Source organism: Drosophila pseudoobscura, chromosome X, assembly GCF_009870125.1.
Source record: "Drosophila pseudoobscura strain MV-25-SWS-2005 chromosome X, UCI_Dpse_MV25, whole genome shotgun sequence".
NCBI lineage: Eukaryota > Metazoa > Arthropoda > Insecta > Diptera > Drosophilidae > Drosophila > Drosophila pseudoobscura.
This window is the reverse complement of record NC_046683.1, coordinates 53,304,168-53,325,226: the sequence shown is the minus strand read 5'-3', so window position 1 is coordinate 53,325,226 and position 21,059 is coordinate 53,304,168. Positions and strand designations below refer to the sequence as shown.

At 45.0% G+C, this 21,059-nt stretch overlaps 5 protein-coding genes across 11 annotated transcripts; 3 read left to right on the top strand and 2 right to left on the bottom strand.

The window, feature by feature from the left end:
• The first annotated feature begins 248 nt into the window (after nucleotides 1–248).
• Nucleotides 249–1,508, top strand: Ufd1 (ubiquitin fusion-degradation 1-like). Its single transcript, XM_001353907.4, has 2 exons — nucleotides 249–538; nucleotides 598–1,508. The coding sequence occupies exons 1-2, from the start codon at nucleotides 412–414 to the stop codon at nucleotides 1,410–1,412; spliced, it is 942 nt and encodes a 313-aa protein (XP_001353943.1). The 5' UTR covers nucleotides 249–411; the 3' UTR covers nucleotides 1,413–1,508.
• On the bottom strand, nucleotides 1,410–2,492 carry mRpL2 (mitochondrial ribosomal protein L2). The gene is made up of 2 exons (XM_033383235.1): nucleotides 1,963–2,492; nucleotides 1,410–1,909 (listed from the first exon to the last, which is right to left on the bottom strand). Exons 1-2 carry the CDS (start codon nucleotides 2,435–2,437, stop codon nucleotides 1,491–1,493), a joined length of 894 nt encoding a protein of 297 aa, XP_033239126.1. The 5' UTR covers nucleotides 2,438–2,492; the 3' UTR covers nucleotides 1,410–1,490.
• Nucleotides 2,493–2,817: 325 nt separating this feature from the next.
• On the top strand, nucleotides 2,818–9,495 carry FoxK (forkhead box K). Of its 6 annotated transcripts, none has more exons than XM_015187852.2 (9): nucleotides 2,822–3,044; nucleotides 5,541–6,258; nucleotides 6,320–6,828; nucleotides 7,371–7,468; nucleotides 7,532–7,749; nucleotides 7,825–8,009; nucleotides 8,073–8,168; nucleotides 8,259–8,352; nucleotides 8,422–9,495. In XM_015187852.2, exons 2-9 carry the CDS (start codon nucleotides 5,585–5,587, stop codon nucleotides 8,750–8,752), a joined length of 2,205 nt encoding a protein of 734 aa, XP_015043338.2. In that variant the 5' UTR covers nucleotides 2,822–3,044; nucleotides 5,541–5,584; the 3' UTR covers nucleotides 8,753–9,495. The 6 variants fall into 6 exon arrangements, with proteins under 6 accessions (XP_033239115.1, XP_033239113.1, XP_015043338.2 ...); XM_001353905.4 differs by having other exon boundaries at nucleotides 7,529–7,749; nucleotides 8,425–9,495; XM_033383225.1 differs by having other exon boundaries at nucleotides 2,823–3,044; nucleotides 7,529–7,749.
• A 250-nt stretch (nucleotides 9,496–9,745) lies between these two features.
• Nucleotides 9,746–10,877, bottom strand: LOC6900776 (uncharacterized). The gene is made up of 2 exons (XM_002135099.3): nucleotides 10,751–10,877; nucleotides 9,746–10,685 (listed from the first exon to the last, which is right to left on the bottom strand). The coding sequence occupies exons 1-2, from the start codon at nucleotides 10,870–10,872 to the stop codon at nucleotides 9,764–9,766; spliced, it is 1,044 nt and encodes a 347-aa protein (XP_002135135.3). The 5' UTR covers nucleotides 10,873–10,877; the 3' UTR covers nucleotides 9,746–9,763.
• A 1,208-nt stretch (nucleotides 10,878–12,085) lies between these two features.
• On the top strand, nucleotides 12,086–21,007 carry NaPi-III (Na[+]-dependent inorganic phosphate cotransporter type III). 2 transcript variants are annotated; one of them, XM_001353904.3, is made up of 6 exons: nucleotides 12,086–12,214; nucleotides 17,007–17,059; nucleotides 17,130–18,163; nucleotides 18,225–18,821; nucleotides 18,882–19,773; nucleotides 19,846–21,007. In XM_001353904.3, exons 3-6 carry the CDS (start codon nucleotides 17,971–17,973, stop codon nucleotides 20,192–20,194), a joined length of 2,031 nt encoding a protein of 676 aa, XP_001353940.2. In that variant the 5' UTR covers nucleotides 12,086–12,214; nucleotides 17,007–17,059; nucleotides 17,130–17,970; the 3' UTR covers nucleotides 20,195–21,007. The 2 variants fall into 2 exon arrangements, with proteins under 2 accessions (XP_001353940.2, XP_033239119.1); XM_033383228.1 differs by lacking the exon at nucleotides 12,086–12,214 and adding an exon at nucleotides 13,278–13,524.
• The last annotated feature ends 52 nt before the right edge of the window (nucleotides 21,008–21,059 follow it).

Below are 21,059 nucleotides of genomic sequence, written 5' to 3'. Positions count from 1 at the left end.
AACAAAAATGTCTCTTTTTGCACATGGTAACAACGGTAACTACACTTTTGAATCCAGTCGACTCAATAATCTCTAGACCTGCGCGCCAAAATGGAATTGTTTGAAAGTGAAAGAGTGACCGGAAGGCATGTTTTGTTTTATATTTGTACCCCACAAAATACTGAAAAGTATTAAAAATTCCGTATATTCACTTTAGACTTATGGATAAAATGATATTACCAGGTCAGCTGCACACCCTAGCCAGCGTTGCCAGATTTGTAAAGATTCGTGACATTTCAGAAAACAAACACACAAAATTGACAGCACCCGAAACAAAGGATCCAATTAAGAATTGAAGAAGGCAAAATTCAATTTCCCAAGAGGAAAAATCAATAATCACAGTCGTAGAAGAAAGCACACACAACTGACGCCATGTTCCACTTCAGCGGCTTCAACATGATGTTCCCAGAGGGACGAAACTTCCATGCTACATACAAGTGCTACTCGGTGTCGATGCTCCCGGGCAACGAGCGCTCCGACGTGGAGAAGGGAGGCAAGAGTAAGTGCATACCTGCTTTGTCAAGTATCATCGCACTCTTATACTATATCCTGTTGCAGTCATCATGCCGCCCTCCGCCCTGGACACGCTCACTCGCCTAAACGTCGAGTACCCGATGCTCTTCAAGCTTTCCAACAACAAGAAGATGCGCTCTTCGCACGCTGGCGTCCTGGAGTTCGTCGCTGACGAGGGAAAGTGCTACCTGCCCCACTGGATGATGCACAACTTGCTGTTGGAGGAGGGCAATATACTGATCATCGAGAGCGTCTCTCTGCCCGTGGCCACGTTCTCCAAGTTCCAGCCGAACAGCACCGACTTCCTGGACATCACAAATCCCAAGGCCGTGCTGGAGAACGCGCTGCGGAACTTTGCGTGCCTCACCAAGGGCGACGTCATCGCCATTAAATACAACAAAAAGATCTACGAGCTGTGCGTTCTGGAGACCCGTCCCGGCAACGCCGTCAGCATCATCGAGTGCGACATGAACGTGGAGTTCGAGGCGCCCGTCGGCTACAAAGAGCATCACGAGACCCAGATCCCGGGCTCGGGCCAGCAGGGCACCCAGGGAACCGGGGCCAGCGATGCCAGTGCCCTCGGGGCCGCCCTCGAGGAAGTGGTGGAGACTTTCAAGGGTCCTGGCGTTCGACTGGATGGCAAGAAAAAGAAGGAGAGTCAGCTGGAGACACCAGTGGTCAAGAAGTTTCTGCCCCGCGGCGTTCCGGACTACCATTATAAGTTCGGGCAGATCAGGTTCGATCGCAGCATTAGACCAGTCAGCGACCGTGGGACCGATGAGTCCGGCGGCTTGGAGGACATAAAAGATGTGAATAGCTTCCACGGCACGGGTTTCTCCATGAAAAAAACTCGAAAGTAGATTGTAACTCTTAGCTCTAAGTGTATAATGTTCCGACTGGCCTGGACCTGGGACATGACTCTATAGACATAAAATGCTTCAAAGATCTAGCGTCAACTGTATGGCTTCCTGCTTGGGTGATGGCGGCGGTGCTATTGTGGTCATGGGCGGCAGGCGACGTATCTTGCGGCCGTGCTTTCCCTCCTTACGCTTCCAGAGGCCCGACCGTGGTCGGTTGCCCATCTCGCGCATGCGCTGGGCACTGCCCACGTGCTCCTTGTTGTGCTCGGGGTTCGAGAGGCGACCCACGGTGGCCATGCAGATGCGGTCGAAGGCGAACTCCCGCTTGGAGGGCAACTGAACCACAACCTTGTCATCGAACTTTCGCAGAATGGTTCCGAAGGTACCGGCGGCGTGGATAAGGTGGCACTGCTGGCCGGGATTCTTCTCGAGGCAGTGGATTCGAGTGCCTACGGGCAGGGCGCCCAATGGGTAGGCATCGCCTTCATTGGGACGCACTGCGGGAGAGAAAAAATTAGCATTCAATGGACACACAAGCGGAGCTACTTACCGGGAATACGCGGAATCACGCGGGAAGTTTTCAGCACGTCGCCTGCCTTCATGTTCTCCGTGGCCAGAATGTACTTCAGCTCGTCGCCCACCGCCACCAGGGCCACCTTGGCCGTCCGGCAACCGTCGTGCAGTATCTCCACGACAAGCTCCTCCTGGGGTGCTCCCTCGCCGGGTCCGTCACGAACCCACTTGACCCAGCGATACTGTTGCTTGATGCCGCCGCCGATACCCTTGGCCACCATGCGACCGCTGACAGGGTCGCGCCCTGCCAGGTGTGTGATCTTCAGCGGCGCCACCGTGTACTCCTCGGGAAAGTGCACGATCCGGCGGAACTGCTGGCCAGCTCCGGGCTGTGGCTTCTCCACGACTTTGGTCTTAGTGCGCATCTGTTGCAGCGCCAGGGCGGCAGTGACGGCCCGCTGCGGCGGCTGCAGCGTTAGGGCGGAGTTCAGTAGGCGCGTCAAGCTTAGCATTTTCGCAGACGAATCGAATTGATCTGTTACAAAACCAGCACAGCTGATCGAGGTGTTGCCAGATGTTTCGGTCGAAAACCACATGCACCGCACAGTGGGTCGTTTTCTCAAAGCACACTGCAAAAATCTTGACTTATAAACTGAACGAAAAATTGAACACCCTCTTCAACTTTAAAAAGTGCGTAATTAACGGTCAAACTCAAATGTGGTCCTTTAAAACAATTTAAACATGCATTTATAATTTTTGTTGGAAGCTATTGAATTTCGTAAATTTAAGTGTAACAAAAGTATTGCCAGATGCAACAACTAGAAATCAAATTTTTTTTACGAATTTTCGGAGTACGAGCCATTGTGCGCTGTTTGTTGCGTCTTTCTTTTTGCTTGTCTTCGAGCACGCGTTGCCACCCGGTCGAACGACCGTTCTCTTCTTCTTCTCCTTTTCATCGTGCTGCGGACCGCGCTGCGCTGCAAGCAATAAGAATAGGAAAAACCGCATTAAAATCGCTGAAAAAGTGCACAAATTGGCTTTAAAATATTGTTCAAATACTAGTGTTACGTATATAATAGAGAAGTTTCCGGAATTCGAGCGCAGAACGGCAGAAAAAAGGTACGAAAAAAAGAAAAATAAACAAGGCGAACGAAAAATAATATACACACACAAACACGCAGTGAAAAACGTGTTGTGTGCAAAAATATAAACAGCGAAAGAAAGAGAGAAAACCAATAGCAGAGAGAGACAGAGATGAGACGAGAGGACAAGACGAGAGGAGTAAAATTATAAATATATAAATTTTGGAACATGCTCAAGTGTTGTACACACGCACACTTGCCAGCGCAGGAGTGTGGTGTGTGTTGTAGGCTGAAGTATGTGTACATATTTTGATGTTAGGTGGGAAAAAAAAGCGGGCGGAAAGTTTACGCAATCGCCGAGCGAAAAGCGAGAAGACCGTTGTGAAAAGTGTGCTTTTTGTGAGACAAACATGCACATCTGAGTATATGTGAATATGTATGCGCAGGTGGAGTCGGTTGCTAGCTGAAAAATCAACGAGCGGCATTTTTTACGCATTTCCAATACGCTATCTATGTGTGTGCGCTGTGTGTGTAAATGTGTGTATTTACGTAAACGAGTATATAGCTGTGTGCGGGTTTATTTATATGTATGTATGTATGGGCGTTTGTTTGCCTTTTGTTGTTCTCGTTAATTTTATTTTGGTTTCATTTTGCATGTTTATGCATGCAAGCTCGATCGATTGATAGGTTGGGGAACCATGTGGTGGGGTGCTGTGGAGGAGAGTCAGTGCGAGAATCTGCTTTGTTGGTATGTGTGAAGCCCACGAAATAAATAAAGAACCGAAGTAAGCTCGTTCGTTTCTGTTGCTGAGAACCGTCTTCGCTTCGTCTAAGCGAAAACAGTGGCTCAAAAACATAGATCCACTTCTGGTTGGAAATCTTTTTTTTGGACAACACCTGTTCGACTTTCCATTGGCGCTCTGGTTTATAAATAATTCGTAGGTGATCTGGAATGCTTTCAAGATGTGTACATACATATATTTATGTTGCTCTTGGGAAGTCCCCCTTTTTAACTTTCTAAGGGATCATAATTGTAACATTGATTTAAAATTTTATATCTTTGATAAACTTAAATATTCTTTAATATGGCGAAAACAACGCACTGTTATGATAGTACAGAAAAATACCGAACAGCTAATTTTATGTTTGTGGAGATTTAATTCCCGGATCTGTACTGTTAGTTTCCAAAAGACCCTAAAAAAGTAGAAGCACGTGGAGACGAGCACTTCAAATCCGAAGTAAACAATGTTATGAAACATTGATCTCTGCATATATGTATGTGTGTAATAACAAACTTTTCTTACTAGGAATAAATTTAATTCTGTTTAACCTCTCTGAAAAGAAAGATTTGAATGAGTTACAAAGAAATGCATCAAATAGTTATTTAAAATAGTTTAGTTCACTTATCTAACATTTTAGTGAAAAACATTGAGTTTTAAAAAAGAATTTTCGTTATCCTTTGATTTGCCGTCTCAAAACCAATGAAAGTGAGCGAGATGCATATATACGCACTGTTGACCGTAGATGCCCAGAATTAGCTTCAATTGGCGGACTTCTTTAACTTAAATTAAATTTAAATTAAATTAATTAAATAAATTTAAATGTCATTTGGACCTTTTTTGGCAACACTGGTCACCAAGACATTGTGTGCGGAGAGGAGAGCGAAATCCTGTTGTTATGGGAACAGAGAATGGTGCGGAAATCCAAATATAAACAAGTCTGTACGTGAGTCGCGGCAAACGTTCCGCGACAGTACTCATACCCGGTGCTCAGTCAGTATATACACAAGTAAGTTTTTGTATACCGGGCATAAAAACCGTAGCTCCGTTTACGTTGTCTCTTTAAAGGGTATTGGGGGGGGGCATTTTCCATTGGGCTGCCTGGTGTTGCTCTCGCCGGCATCACACTCCACATTACGCCATTAATGCCCGGGAAAATCATAGAGCGCACGCGTGAACACTGCTCTTATTTTCGGTGCGCTTCTATTGTGTGTGTGTATGTGTGTTTACTCACGTAGTGTAGCGTAGTAGTAGTAGTGTTATTATTATTTTTATTCTCTTCTTCTTGTTGCCGAGCAAAACACATATGTAGATACATACATGCACACATATGTATGGGTGACTACGATTATTGTATGAGTGCTTGTGCGGCGGCTGCGGTAGCAAAACAGAGTAAAGCAAAAACCGAAACAGAAACGAAGTGGAAGACGAAGGCAAAGACAGCGACAGAGTGGGGGACACAAACTGCCAGTCAGCAGGGAGAGTGGCAGCGGGTGTGTGTGTGTGCGCCTTCGTATCTGTGTGTATATATTTGGAAAATATTTAAGAACCTTGGGACAAGCGAAAAATGTGCGAATGCCGCGTGAAAAACTGTGAGAATAACAAAATTAACTAATTTTATTTGAAAATAATTCGAAAACGAAATCAAATAATAACAAAGTTCTTCGTGTGTGTGTGTATGCATGAGAGTGGTGTGGGAGTATTTCTTTCGATGTACTTTTGCCGAAAATCAATCTTTTTATTAATCATTTTAGGCCCCGACAAATACAGTAAGTAAGCATAGTAAAAGTGGGATTAAATGGCCGCCACTACCACAACCACAACCACAACACTAGCAACAACAACCACCGGCAATAGCAGCACCATCAACAACAACAACAATCACCACAGCAGCAGTAACAGCAGCAGCAACAATCACATTTTAACGGTACACACCGTTCTGAACACTCCCACCAGCATTGCAGTCGCTGCCGCAGCAGCCGGCGCGGCCGACGCCGCCACTGTTGCCATCGCCAAGGACATGTTGCAGCTGCACCATGGGGCTGCAGCAGTGCTGAACAACAACAACAACAGCAGCAGCAGCGGCGCCGGCGGCATCAACAACTCGGAACTGACTGCCGCCAGCAGCAACAATAACAACAACAACTCAGCAAACCACCCACCTGCCACCACCTCCTCCTCCGTATCCGCATCCGTAGGGGGCTCGGCCACAACACCGCCGTATGGGGAGCTGCGCTTCAACCAGGAAGTGCTGCCCATCACTGATACCGTCACCGTGATCGGACGCAACTCCTCCACGTCGTTGGTGCATTTCAATGTGGCCGAGAACAACCTGGTCTCGCGGAAGCACTTCCAAGTGCTCTATGACTTGGAGGTGCGCGCCTTCTTTGTGCAGTGCCTCAGCAAGAACGGCATTTTCGTCGACGACTTTCTGCAGCGCCGCAATGTGGATCCAATGAGGCTGCCGCCGCGGTAAGTTAAACGATGAAGTGGCTAGCGATAGGCTAATCCGTTACGTTAACCTCCCTTGCAGATGCTACTTTCGGTTCCCCAGCACGGAGATTCGGATAGAGTTTGAGAGCTACGTGGCCGCTCTGGCGAACGTTGTTCCTGACGCTGCCTCCTCTCCAGCCCTCGCCACGGTTGCGGCTACTCATGCGGGAAACAACCACAATGCCATCGGGAGCACTGGAGCTCATGTCATCATCACACCGCCGCCACGAGACGATCTGCAGCAGCAGCAGCACCACCATCACAGCCAACAGCAGCAGCATCAGCCAGCGCATCACCTTCTACAGCAGCAGCAGCAACAGCACCAGCAGCAGCCTTCGCTCCTTCCACTCCCACTCCCACACGCACCTCTCCACCCGCTTCACCATTCAGCCCTTCAGCAGCAGCAGCAGAGGGGCGGCAACGTCGTTGTGGTGCCTCAAGCAGCGCCGGCTCATCTGATAAGCGCCGTCGACGGTACCGGCATCTATGCACCGCTCAAGATATCCATACCCAAGAAGGAGCAGAAGAGCCCCTATCTATCACCAACTGGCAAGTGGAATTTAACTTTATCCCATCAGCAAGTGTCCAATTGGAAGCCGGATTCCAGTTGTGCCCAGAACATTAAAGATATAAGCCGAAGCTGCAGCCAGCTGAAGTTCCTCACGGAACTCGTAGAATAGCCAAAGATAGGTGTGAAATTTCCAAATCAATGTGCTGGCAAGCATGTTTTAATCAACTGATTTTTTTAGCAACTGTTAAAAAAAATTTCTTTCGTAGATTTTCAAAATTATTTCGTAGGAAGTAGAGAGTAGCGTGTTAATGGGTTTGGCTGCCGCAATGTATGCGATTGTATTTACCCAACGCTTGCGGCGGTTGCGCGAAAAGCGGGCCGCCGAAGCCGAGGCTTCCCAGGATGTACAGCCGCCCCCAACAGCGGGTGGGCCCAGGTCCAACCCGGCCCTGACCCAAACGAAGGATTCAAATTAGGTTGAATAAGTGAGGAAGAAAGATTGAAATATAATGTTCTATAAAGGCTGCTCGAATCAGTATTGACTCTATCTTTTAATGGATGATATTTTTCTTCATCGAAGGTACAATTAGCGCCGCCAACAGCTGTCCGGCTAGTCCTCGTCAGGGTTTCCACCAGAATCAGCCCAACAATTACAACAATTACAGTAACAATAATACGGTAACTATATGGGACCTTTATGTGATTATTATGTACTCATTTGACTTTTCTGTTTCACAGCAGGATCTGTTCCAGACTCCCTCCACAGCCAGCTATAACCACAACGAGAAGCCGCCGTACAGCTACGCTCAGCTGATTGTCCAAGCAATATCCGCCGCGCCAGACAAGCAGCTGACTCTCTCGGGCATTTATTCGTTCATTGTCAAGCACTATCCGTACTACCGCAAGGAAACGAACAAGGGCTGGCAGAATTCCATTCGTCATAATCTCAGTTTGAATAGGTAGATCCCACCCAAATTGAATCGCACATAGACAAAGCTAAGCTGAATCCTATCCTCCATTCCCGGCTTTTGCAGGTATTTCATCAAGGTGGCTCGCTCCCAAGACGAGCCAGGCAAGGGCTCTTTCTGGCGCATCGATCCGGACAGCGGGGCCAAGCTGATTGATCACAGCTACAAGAAGCGTCGCCAGCGCAGCAGCCAGGGCTTTCGTCCGCCCTATGGCATGCCCCGTTCGGCGCCCGTTTCCCCGAGTCACATGGGTATGTGGATGGATTGTGTGCGTTAATCGCTATCCTAGTATAACCTACATTTGTACATTCCAGATAACTCGCGCGAGAGCTCGCCGCTTCAAGATATCGTGCTGCAATCAGCACCTGGATCGCCAGGCATGTCGATGGAACAGCGCGCTGCTGATGCCGGTAAGAGCGAGAGCCATTTTTAGACTAATCAATGGATTGGCCAATGCATGTTTCAACTGATGTCCGCCGTTCTGTGCTTTTCTATTCCAGAAATCATCTATAATTCTCAGAATGCACACCAGCAACAGCAGCACCAACAACAACAGCAGCAGCAGACGCTGTCCAATAATTCCAATCAGTACAGGTTAGTGTACAGGGCACATCTGGTCACCGTAGGCAAATGGTATATTCCATATATTGGTCTTTCTTGCAGCAGCGGCAGTCCGTACTATGTATCCAATCAAAACTCCGGCGTTGCCGTGCAGCAGGCGCATACAGAGGGAGGAGGGAATGCAGGTGGTGTCGGAGCCCTGATTGCGCTTAAGCGAAACCATGTGACGGCCGGAGGACCCCACCCGACCACTGCCACGCTTCACCATCAGCAGCAGGCGGCAGTGCAGCAACAGCAGCAGCATCAAGAGATTATCTACGAAGAGTTGCCAACCGACTACAGTGGCCATATCGAGGCCAGCGAGGAGGAGTGCGTCACTACTGCCGATGCCACCGTGGCCAAAAGACCCAAATATGTGTCCGAGGTGCTCTGATGCGTGCGCATTCAGAAGCATAGGCAAAGCAAGGCAAAATAGTAGGAGTAGTAAGAGCCGGCTGCGGACGGACGGACACCGAAACTCAGTAAAAATCAGCAAGCAGAGCAGAGCGGGGCGGAGCGCACGTGAAGAGAAGATTAGAAGCAAAACAAAAAGTATCTCCATCTTGTATATTGAATTTGCCAATCCAACAACCTAGAAACCTAGCAAAAAAAAACAAAAACCCAACAAAATACCAAACCCGAACGCGAACGAAGAAGTTGTATAAATTGATATGGAATATTTGATGAACGGCCAGCCAATGCAAGATTGTTTGTGTTCTGAATGTTGGCCGTGCATCCGTACAACGGCATGCACATTTTTCCAAATTCGAGATCCCCAAGCTACCACTTAACCTTACCTTACAACCCCCTAGATCTGACGAATTCAATATGCTCGATGACGCTACTCTCTAAGTAAAATATTAGATTAAGATTTAAAGCGAAAGTAAAACAGCAAACAAACAAAATTATATAGAAGTATATACGATTGATTATGATTATGATGTTTAAGATGTTATAGCTATGTGACCGAATTGTGCAAGAAGCGATAAAGTAGGGGACAACCACGTGACAACCAACCAACCACACAAGTAACAAACAAAACAAAAAAGCAAACAGGCGAATGAATATTATTACCTATCTACATACCTTTACCTATATCGATTTAAAAACATTAAAATACAAAGCAAAAACATAAAATGATGAAAAATTAATAAGAAAATATCTACAAATTAACGGATACAATAACAATACAAACCATCTAGTATATATACAGATATATATATATATATATATATATATATATATATATATATATATGTATATATATATATATATGTATACGTATATATATATATGTACGGAGGAACGATTGCACTTTATTTCTTATTAATGAAGAAAATCCCATTTAAGTGTTTGGACATATTGTGTATTAAAGAAACAAAAATCAAATGATTTTTCTCTGATTTTATTGGATATGGAGTGGCATGCGTACTATTCTAGGTCGACCTTCCTTCGCTGCGATCTTATATAACAAATCATATTTGGACTCAAGGGTCAGTAGCTTGGATTTGCCGGGGCCCTCGTAAAATTCGTGGACATTCATATTTTCATATTTCACATAAGTCAAAAGATCTTTGACATATTCGTTATTGACCTTATGTCGCTTTGGCTCGTGGTCTGTACCTTTGTCCGATTCAATGTCGCTCTTCTCGATTTTGAATGGATTCTCGTTGGCGTATGCATCGGTTTTTTCATTGGACTGGGAGGATAGGCCTTTGAATTGCCATTTAAACTCGCAAAGGGAGACAAAGCCGTACATGGCAACATATTTTTCAATAGTCTCAAAACGAATGATTTCCGACAGGGAAAGTAATTTGATGAATTCCCTGAATACGTCGGATCCCAGCTGATAAACCTCAACAGGTACAGGCCCGCGAAGGCAACGCAGGGCTTGGGACGTTTCCTTGATTAAACCCTCGTTGGTAATGTGATGCCCATAGTCAAACACCTTCAGCAGGTCGGGATACTTCATTTTTGGTATTCTTTGCTTGATAATATCCATGCAGACGGATGCTAAAGTTGGTACCAGGTAAATGGTGGCGCAGTCAAACAATTTGATGAGCTCCCCATTGTCGTAGCTAGCGACGGCCTTCTTATCGTATGTGTACGCAAAGAGACGGAACTTTTCGAACGTTTTTGCAGTAGTGTCGGACAGCCAAAGCTCTCCGGAAGCAGCTTCCGCGAAGTCGGATTGGAATCCGCGCTTGAAAAAGTCCGAGGCGAGTCCTAGAATCATCTTATGGCATTTGAATCGTTTCGACTCGACAATCACGCAACAGTCCGAGAAGTCCTCCTCTACGATCAGGTTCTTAAAGGCGCTGGCTAGCCTGCGGAACAAGATTCATACGTGTGTTGACAGCCCATTTATATTTTTGGCCCTGCAGGAGCTTACCATTCCTCCATTGTCTCTCCCAATAACAAAAGTTCAGCCAAAACAAAATCTGTTGCAACAATAGCACTCGAGGAGCTGTGCTGAGCGAATATACCGAAATATACCGTCTCATCACTAACCATACAGTATATACAGTATGTAGATTTGCCAGTTCATACTACAAAAACTTCACACGTCGAGCTCTTAAACGAGGTCCTAAACTGTTTTAAAACGTAATTAATAGATATTTTTTCTCAAATTGATATGTAGTAGACGTATTCATGCATTTGATTAGTTTCTTGTATATATATCCAGATCTCGATACCAATTTTGGTCTCTGTAAGAAGACCACCCACCTTCAATATATCACTGAAATACCTTTAAAACAGAGACTTACTAGTTTCTGCATTCCTGTGAGCCTGTGATGACACAAATTTGCGCAATTCTCTAATATCCTTTTCCCTAAGGTATGCAGAATGTTGCCTATGTTGCGGGACATACTGCTCGTTTTCGTGTTCAATTAGAGCGAAAAAGAGAGCCTTTACCGATTTGAACAGAGTAAAAAAAGCCGAATGGTTCGAAAAAAAAAACAAACAAAAAGCTTATGGGCATTCCAGCTAATGGTTTTAATTTGATTTTCATGATTTTAAGCTTATTTTTGTGCAGTCTGATTGAAATACGGTTGGTATCTGTAGCTTTGCTTTATCAAGGAATAGAGCTAGTTCCTTCAGTATTCAGTTCCTTGTTAATAGATAATAGGCTATTTACACTGAAATGAGTACCTATCGATAGTTCAGCTAACTCAATAGCTCAAAATTTCTGTTTACACCTTAACAACGTTTAGTTATTGAGCACGCTTAATAGTTCGTATAGTAACTTCCATACGCCGGTATTTGAATTTTGAATTCCATTTTGGCGCGCAGCTCAAGCGTTTATTCTGTCGCATGGATCACAATGTGTAATTACCGTGTAGTTACCATGTATAAAAAGAGACACAATCCAATAAAATGAGTCTCTAAAATTAGCCAATCTTTTAGGAAATTAATTCATCAATTAATCATCAGCTAGCTAGTAATATTATACCAAATATCAAAATCGAGATATATGATTTCCGATCATGGTCAGAGAACGATTAACCCATTGTAGACCAGTGGGTATTCAAATACACTCAACGAAAACGATGCAATTTGAAGAATATTAGCTCAGTTCAGGTGAAAAACATCTGGTCCTTTTTTTGAGTAAAGTTGAAGGTTATTTACAAACAGTATTATTTTCAGCGATTTAATTCAAGCTTTTCACCTGTATAAATACATATATGTTTTTCAAGGGTGGATTAAGTGGGTCAACGCTTTTTCATGAAAATTACATTTTATCGATAACTGATAACGATACTTCTTGAGCTAAGCCGGTGGTTGCGCGCGACTTCGTCCAACTTAAATATATTCAATAAATAATTTATTGATTTAAAAAAGTGCTGCTATTCAAGTGAGTACCACAGCGGACAAGTTACCTTAGGTCTGAGAAAAGTTGTCAAGCCCGGGAAGGGATCGAGAGGCCAGGAATATGATTTTCAAAGAGTGTCTCAGATACTGGTGCGCGTTAGTATGTGTGTTTGTGAATATCCTTGTGTATCCTTCTGTAGTCTTGATGGCGCCGCGTGTTTTCGCCAACCCGCGTGGGTGTACGTGTGTGTTCGAGTACATACATACATTTTTTGCCATATATTTCCACACAAATGCAAAATAAATAAAACTTCATTTGGACGCTTTCTAGCTGTAAAACAAATTCCAATTTTTTTTGTGTGTTTGCCTAGAAAAATCAATAGACACGAAAATTGATTCGGAATTGGTTGAAGAAACTGTGAAAGGGGTGGTGAGAGGTGGAAAACGGTTTGCTGCTGAATAAGTTTTGTGGTTTTCTTCATGCTCTTTTTATTGTTCGCCGCTGACCCGCGTTGAGTACAGTTTACAGTTGTTCCTTTCAGTTTGGCATGCACTGGCCGTTCCGTGTGCAGCTGTTTTCAAACTCGTCTGTTGTGGATCATTGTTTTTTTTTCGCAGCTGCAGCAACAAATCGTTAGGATGCGACTACACCCTGCGCACACTCACAGTCACACTCACGCTCATATGGCATACACTCTCTCCTTTACTCTCATCTCCTCTGGCAGCTTCCAGACTGTTCGAGGATGACGGTTACATTCCTGTTCCCCCACGCTCCCCGTGACCCAACACAGCATGATTCATGATTGTGCCACCCACTGGGGGTGGCACAGGGCACAGCCTCATCCGCTTGATAGATTTGTTTTTGTGAAATTTTCTACAAGCTGGTTACACTCTTTCTTATCAGAATTTTGCACCTATTTTGCAATTACCGTGTGGCTTGAAACAGTATTATGTGGTTATGTTCATCAAACAAAATTTAAGAATAGTAATTATGCAAAATAGGAATTACTTTGAAAAATGCAATGAAATTACCATTTCGTGAAATAAGTATGTTGAACCATAAGATATGGGCATAATCGAGCCACTGTGCCAGTCTTACGGTTCGTGCCGTGGAGTACAGAGCGAGTGAGAGGAGGAGAACGGCCAAATACTTCAACTTTGTGTACAGTTTTTTTCGGCTACGAACTAAATATAAAAGCAAAAGAAGAAAACAAAATAGAACAGCAGGAAAAGAAAAATAATAAAACCAATTTCAATTTTAAAATAGCGCGCGGCAAATAACCCTACTGGCTCTACGACTGAACGAGAGCGATGCAGTTACTCTGAAACTGCACAGCTTATTGTACACCCACGGTATTTCGGTTTTCCATATTTCAACCTTTTCTGCTTGCGTCAAACAACCCAATTTCGAATTGCAAAAAAAAACAATTTTTCCTGCATGAATGATATCACGAGCCAAACAGATTGAGGGGAGAAACGTGTGTGGGCTGTGGGCAGCCATTCCGCAAGGTCACCGGAGAACCGATTCTTTTTCTGCCCCTGGCAGCCTGCTCCCAACACTGACAGTACAGTATTACTCTTTCCCCGCATTCAGTGTCTGTCTTCCTATCGCCGGTGTTCCAAAAATCTCTAAAAATGCCAAGGCAGTTTGAAATCTCTTTTAGCTGATTGCCAATGCGGCAATTTTTGTTGTTGTTTATCTTATTTTGGCTTAGTTAATCAATAAGCTTTGTATGTACATATGTATATGGGCAATTCACTATTAAAAAATTTAATTATCTTCCGATAGATATGATTTTAAATAATTGTGGAAAAATGTATGGAAAAGCAGCGAATCTCTAGAGACTGGTGGAACATTGAACCCGATTCCCTTGAGATTTCTGGAACACATCGCGATCATAGATGCTCTCCCCCCTCACTCTCTCCACCTTCCTCTTTGTTTTTGTTTCTGCCCAATGGAATTCCAATACATATGTATGTAGAGAATAATTGTTTGAATACATACGTATACGTGTGCATGTATATACACATATGTGCGTACATATGTATGTATGTATGTAAAATTCAATGAGGCAGCACCAGACGCGTTTGCTTGTCGGGTCCGCCGAAATTTGCGCTCGTTGCGTTTCTTTTTCTTTTGTCTGGCCCGGGCCGGCCCCGTCACACGTTTTTAGAATCAGCCGACAAACTCGTGATCCGATTGCGGATCGCGTGTGATGGAAAAAACCCCAAAAAGAAGTCCAGAAAACAACTCTAAACGAGATGATTGAGGGGAATGCTACACGCTTATTTATGTTAATGTCCAGAATAGAGAAAGAGGCAGAGCAGGAAATCGGTAATGGGTAAGAGTATCCCCTTCTGTTTGCACACCGAGCCTGGTACAGTCAGCCGGACGTGTGTAGCTTCGTTCGCAGTTTTGCGAATTTGTGAAATGTAAACTGAATACAGTGATTACTCTCCTATGCTGACAGTTACATATATGTATGTACATATGTATGTATTTCCAATCAAGCTCCTACAATGGGAATTTATTTCCAATAGATTCATACATACAGATGTACATATGTACATATGTGTGTACATATGCTAGTAAATCCCTAAAGACTGGAATGGTAAATAGCAGTAGTGGTTCGATCTTTTTGGTTTGGCAAAAGAACGTTCCCTGTACCTACATAAATGTATCCAGCAGATGAGTTTCCATCTCATTTGTCAGTAATAATTGTTAGGGTATTGCTAGATATTCAGGCACTCTCTTTGATTTGTTTTCCGCAAACTGCTGAAGACCTGTAATTTATTGCACGTGTTTGTTAATTATTTGTTCCTCACACATGAAAGCATTTTAAATTTTGAATAGCGGCGGATTATCGATTGGAATGTGCCACGCTCTGAGTGCCCTCCGTCGTGCAGTTTTACGGCAACTGGATGAGCTGGTGTTAATTTCCAAAAAGTTACCCCGGCCGGATTCGAAGCGTGACCTTGAACTTGCAGCAACCACCCCCAAGAGGGAAACCAACCACCACAACAACAAGTGGAATTTGTGTTAAGGGTGCACTCGCTGTTGTTTTTGGTGGTACGTTGTGGAGCGCTCTGAAAACGGTACGGGTGTCAGGTTTTGAATGCAACCACTCTGCCAGGCGGTGCCTGCTACGATCCGGAAAATACGGAAAATTAAATCGATACTAAATGCAGTATGCCGGCGGCCGTCTAGCCTTGACACTGGAACCATCAGCAGGTGGGAGTACGCCTCTATCCTCCATATCACACTCGGCTGCCCTCACAATTCAATCCATTTCAATTTGCGCCTCCAATTCCAGTTCTGTGCCATGCAATGCCTCCCTCCTTCTCCCTCTCTTTGTGCACCATGCTGCTATGCCTTAACGGTGGATTCCAATTACAGAGAGCCTAGAGTTTCCAGTCTCACAATTGCTTGCAGGGACAGTGGGCGCCATCGCTAAAATGAAATGTATATATAATGCTACATAATGTTGAATCAACCTGTGCCGCAAGCGATTAACCTTTGCCCCACTGTGCGAGCTATTCGCTCCCGATTTATGCATGTTTTATTGAAATGCCATAATTCTCTTGTGGCCCTCCAGGTTCGAGGCCATTACAAAATTTCCCCGACAGTTTTATTAGCACTGCAATGGCTCTAAAACGTTCCGCAGTTGCGTGTTCGGCGTATTTTTAGTTGTAAAGTTCGAAATAGCCCTAAATTGGAATGGATTGACGCAGGAACTCTGATTACATGCTTCATTGTGCAATTGTGGAATTGTGGGGAGTAGGGACTCGTAGGATGTTCTCGAACTGTGAGGATTTTTCGCACGCGAATATGGAAATTTCGCGACCATACGTCAGCTGCAGCGTAATCAGGATAAAGCGTTGCGACCTTGTCACGACACAGTGTCAGCCATTGTCCTGGTTACTACCCTTTGGCCGCCTCCACGCCTCCCCCTTCTTCTTCTCCCACTGTGTGGGGCCACACTAGGGGAAGAGGCTCTTGCTTTACGAGTATTTGGACACCAAATGTGTATTGTTCTGCGTGGAAGAGGGACGCCTTCTTCAGATGGTATTGTTCTTTGGCTTATTAAGGTACCAGATGGCTAATTACGAGATTAACGAGTGGGGAATTGATACAATAGGTATGTACACAGATAGAATTCAATTGGAGCTCTCTCTGACATGTCAACACATGCAAATCGCTTACATAACCTGCATCTGTGCCCTGGCCAGCCATTGATCTTCATTCTACACAATAAAAACCATTGTTTGTTAAATTTACACTGATGACTACAATCTGAACCACAAATGGCAGCAATTGCAGCAATTACAATTTCAATTGTGAATTGTAATGGGAATTGAGACGGGCCGTACTGCCAAAAAGGTACTATACGCGGGGCGGGGTTTGCCGTGGAAACTATCTCAAATTTTCCAATTCCAGTAATGAACTTTCAATTGAATTTGGAAAGCACATTGATTACCGGTTGTTACCGGTTAATGGCAAGCAGAGTGGGATGCGCTACGCGTACGCAAATTGAATGGAATTGGGGTTTGAATCCACGACAAACGCAACAAAATCTAATAATACTGTTCTCTAAAACTTAATGAAGCATATATCAACAATGGTTTCAAGCTGTTTTAACCGGTTCGAATCTCGTTGATAGCTTATGAGATTCCGTTTCAGATAAATTCGATTCAATTGGCCTTAAACGTTTGAACGATCTGGTCTAGTTAGGAAATAAATGGTATTTACCGTAGAGGAAGGAAAGGATTCGAATAAACCTTGAATTTGAATGAATAATCCTTTAATTTGGAATCGTTTTTCTTCCGTTTTACAGACATGGTGAATACTTTTCTGCGGTGGAAACAAATTAGCTACCCCAAACGTCAGGTAAGTCGCCATAGCTTATGATATTATAGACCTTAATGGTTATACTCTGTATACTCTGTTCGTCTTTCAGTTGGCAAACTCGACATCTCTTAACTCCTACTCAACATAACAAGAAACTTCTTAGATTTAACTAAAACATCACCAAAATCCACTTACTCAACAACCTGATCGTTTAATCCATCAAACTATTTGCTAAAAGGAGTCATCCGCGGGATTAAACGAGAGTGGTGCCTATGTTAAGTCTATGAGAACTTCTTAACTAGCTTGAAATTCCAACAACAACATCGGCTTACAGCAAGGATTATTCAGGCCAAAAAGGAGAAGGATTTGTTTTTAATTTGGAATATTGTTCGTTTCGTTTGGTGTTTCGTCATCCGGTCAAATTGTGTATTTCTAGGATTTTAACTATTTATTGAATATTTTTAGAGGTAGAGAGCTGATAGAGCTGATCGATCTGATAGATCTGATAGATCAGATCTTGTAGGGAGAAGGAAACATTTCAGGGCATTAGTTACTTAAGTCACTTTGTGTATCCCACGCGGCGAGTTGTTCACCGATTTTCATTATGAAAATAACGACAATGAAGTTTAAGCGCAAATATGGCTGTTTAGAGAATATTTGAAACGAATTTCTCACTTATTAACCAATTTGGATTTTTGTTTCGACCATCATTTGTTACGTAGTCTTGTATTTTATAAGTTCCAATCGATTGTTTTGCACCAGTCGCCCATCCATCCAACCATCACCCATCCACCCAATCCGATCCACAATCCACGATTCGCAATTGTTTTTTGGCAAAAGAGTAAACGATATTTAGTTAGCTTCTGAGGTAGACAAAATCCGAGTAGAAGTTTGCAGTAGAGAGAGTTTTGAGTTTTGCATTCAACCAACGACCACAATCAAGAACCACCATGGAGCCGTTCTCGCCGGATCTACTATGGATGGTCGTCATCGGCTTCCTGATCGCGTTTATCCTGGCCTTTGGCATTGGAGCCAACGATGTGGCCAACTCTTTTGGCACCAGCGTCGGTTCGGGTGTGCTTACCATCCGCCAGGCCTGCGTCCTGGCCACCATCTGTGAGGTCTCTGGCGCCGTACTGATTGGTAGGACATTCAAGGCCCTGTAAAATACTCTGATCTTATCTAATCATTCTCTTTCGTGTAGGCTACAAGGTGTCGGACACGATGCGCAAGGGAATCCTGGAAGTGGGCATGTACGAGGGCTACGAAGAGGTTCTGATGCTGGGCTGTGTGTCCGCCCTGGCCAGCAGTGCCGTGTGGCTGCTGGTCGCCACCTTCCTGAAGCTGCCAATCTCGGGCACACACAGCATCGTAGGCTCTACCATCGGGTTCTCGCTGGTGGCACGCGGTGTGGAGGGCCTCAAGTGGTCCACGCTGGGCACCATCGTGGGCTCGTGGTTCATCTCGCCGGTGATGAGTGGCATTGTGAGCATCCTTCTCTTCCTGGCCATACGACGCTTCATCTTGCGTGCCCAGGAGCCGCTCAAGGCGGGCTTCCGCTCGCTGCCCATCTTCTACGGTGTGACATTCTTCATTAACGTCATCAGCGTGGTGCTGGACGGACCCAAGCTCCTCTACATGGACAACATACCCACTTGGATAGCGCTGAGTGCCAGCCTGGGCCTGTCCCTATTAGTGGTGGTGCTTACCCAGCTGGTGATAGTTCCGCTTCAGCGTCGAAAGATCGAGAAACGCCTAAGGGCCGAGAATCCGGTGAAGTTTAATTTTGAGGACTCCGTGGGTGAGTTTTTTTCAGATAAAAAGAGCCCCTGAGAGAAGATTCTAAATCCATTTCTTACAGAATCCTCGCCATCGGGCAGCCCCAAGAAGCAGCGTCGTCCGCTGTCGCTGGTTAGCGAGGGAAAGCCGCTGCCCGCCATCGCCGAGATCACCGAGCTGGTCTCGCTGAGCGACAACTCCCCCAAGACCTTTAAGCTGGCGCCCTTTGGGCTCGCGGCCAAGAACAACAACGCCCCCGGAGAGGAGTACAAGATCGATCCGCAGCTGATCAAGAAGGCCGAGGATCTGCTGGGCAAGGCCAGCTTGGACAACACCGATCTCACCATCACCAGCCTCAACTTCATCGACGAGCAGCAGCAGCACCAGCAACAGCAGCAGCAGAACGGACGCAAGCTTCAGGAGTGCTTTAAGCGCGTTCAGTCGCCCAAGGAGGAGCACAAGTCGCAGCAGCAGGTGGCCAGCGGTGTGCCAGCCGCCGCAGCCGTAGCGGGGGCAGGTGGCAAGGCCACCAACAATAATCTGCAGGTGGTGGAGAGCGCTGGAAGCCTGGATCTGATGATTAGCTCCACCCTGTCGCCCAACTCCAGCAAGGTGCCGCTGATCGAGAGTAAGGAGGCGCTCAATGAGCAAGAGGACGAGTTCAAGCGGGCTGCCGGTCGTCGTGCCAGCAGCGCTGAGGAGACCCAGGAGATCTCCATGCTGTTCTCGTTCCTGCAGATCCTTACGGCCACTTTCGGCAGCTTCGCGCACGGTGGAAACGATGTGAGCAACGCCATCGGACCTTTGATCGCACTCTATATGATCTACCGCGAGGGATCGGTGATGCAACAAGCGGAAAGTCCAATATATATTCTAATCTACGGCGGCATCGGCATCTCCGTGGGTCTCTGGCTGTGGGGACGGCGCGTTATCGAGACCATTGGCAATGACCTCACCAAAATTACCTCTTCGACGTGAGTGGAATCAATTGATTGGCTCTCGAATGTAAGAATGTTATCGCTAATTCCTGTTCGTCTTGCTTGCAGTGGCTTCACCATTGAAATCGGAGCCGCCATCACCGTACTGCTGGCCAGCAAAATTGGCTTGCCGATTTCGACCACACACTGCAAGGTCGGTTCGGTGGTTTTCGTGGGTCATGTGAGTTCAGCGGGTCGCAAGAAGAACCCGGCGCAGGGTAAGAAGGAGTTTCATTCGGGCACGGAAAAGCCAGCCCAGAAGCCAGCTGTGCCCATGGAGGATGGCAGCGTCGACTGGCATCTGTTTAGGAACATTGCCTACGCCTGGATAGTGACGGTGCCCGTGACCGCCCTGCTTAGCGCCGGCATGATGTACGTGCTCTGCCTGCTGGCCGTGGATGACATGGGTCGGGCCTAGAGAGCTAGAGAGTCATTCAATTATTAATTGTAATTGTCAAGCAAACTACATGTATCGTAATTGTACAAGTTGGAAACACACAAAAAACCTAAGGTTAATCACGCAAAAGAAAACAAAGAAGTGAGCAAATCTAAGCAAATTACTCGCCTAACTAAAGCATTGTACTCGTACTTAGCTCCTAGAACGTTTCTGATGCTAACCGATATTAATATGATTTAATATTTATACGCCAAGCATGTCGTGATCATTTTTTTTTTACAACTCTGCGACTATTTCGAACCAAATGGAGCGCATCTCCAATTTTTTTTGTAGAACTACGAGAAGATGTCCACGCCGAATTCAAAATAATTTACAATACTATTAGCTTACGGGTAACTCCATATTCGCTCCCCCCACCCAAAATATGAACTCCCAGCAATAGAACAGAGCAAAACACTTGAATAAAATACAAACTATGTACAACAACAAAAGACCTCTATATGAACCTGGTCGATTATCACAACTTTGATTTCTACTCATTTCTACTCTATAGAGTTTTTATACACTTTTTGTTAGTTTTGTTTGTTCCTTAAGGACTGCCTAAGCGATCCCGTTTGATCTTCAAGGACTTACTTTTCTTTTCTGAGAATATCTCGAACTTTTTCGAATTGATTTTTGTATTTTTCATTCTGTTGATCATTCATTTCGATTCCATTTAAAACAAACTACTCAAGTGGCTCTCCAGTCCGTCTTTCATTTACATTCCATTTGAGAGCCAGTTCGTAAAGTATTTCACTATGTAGTTATACGAGAAATAAATACAAAGTTATGAAATATACGCATCTTATTATTCGGATAAATTTGTAAATGTTTTGCATTTTAGATG

Coding starts and splice junctions, on each gene's coding strand:
- LOC6900776 (XM_002135099.3), bottom strand. CDS start 10,872: ATGGTTAGTGATGAGACGGTATATTTCGGTATATTCGCTCAGCACAGC. Junction 10,686..10,750: donor GGAGAGACAATGGAGGAATG/GTAAGCTCCTGC, acceptor CTTGTTCCGCAG/GCTAGCCAGCGCCTTTAAGA.
- mRpL2 (XM_033383235.1), bottom strand. CDS start 2,437: ATGCTAAGCTTGACGCGCCTACTGAACTCCGCCCTAACGCTGCAGCCG. Junction 1,910..1,962: donor CGTGATTCCGCGTATTCCCG/GTAAGTAGCTCC, acceptor TCTCTCCCGCAG/TGCGTCCCAATGAAGGCGAT.
- FoxK (XM_033383222.1), top strand. CDS start 5,585: ATGGCCGCCACTACCACAACCACAACCACAACACTAGCAACAACAACC. Junction 7,750..7,824: donor CATAATCTCAGTTTGAATAG/GTAGATCCCACC, acceptor CGGCTTTTGCAG/GTATTTCATCAAGGTGGCTC. Junction 8,353..8,421: donor AATAATTCCAATCAGTACAG/GTTAGTGTACAG, acceptor TCTTTCTTGCAG/CAGCGGCAGTCCGTACTATG.
- NaPi-III (XM_001353904.3), top strand. CDS start 17,971: ATGGAGCCGTTCTCGCCGGATCTACTATGGATGGTCGTCATCGGCTTC. Junction 18,164..18,224: donor CTCTGGCGCCGTACTGATTG/GTAGGACATTCA, acceptor TCTTTCGTGTAG/GCTACAAGGTGTCGGACACG. Junction 18,822..18,881: donor TAATTTTGAGGACTCCGTGG/GTGAGTTTTTTT, acceptor CATTTCTTACAG/AATCCTCGCCATCGGGCAGC.
- Ufd1 (XM_001353907.4), top strand. CDS start 412: ATGTTCCACTTCAGCGGCTTCAACATGATGTTCCCAGAGGGACGAAAC. Junction 539..597: donor CGTGGAGAAGGGAGGCAAGA/GTAAGTGCATAC, acceptor ATCCTGTTGCAG/TCATCATGCCGCCCTCCGCC.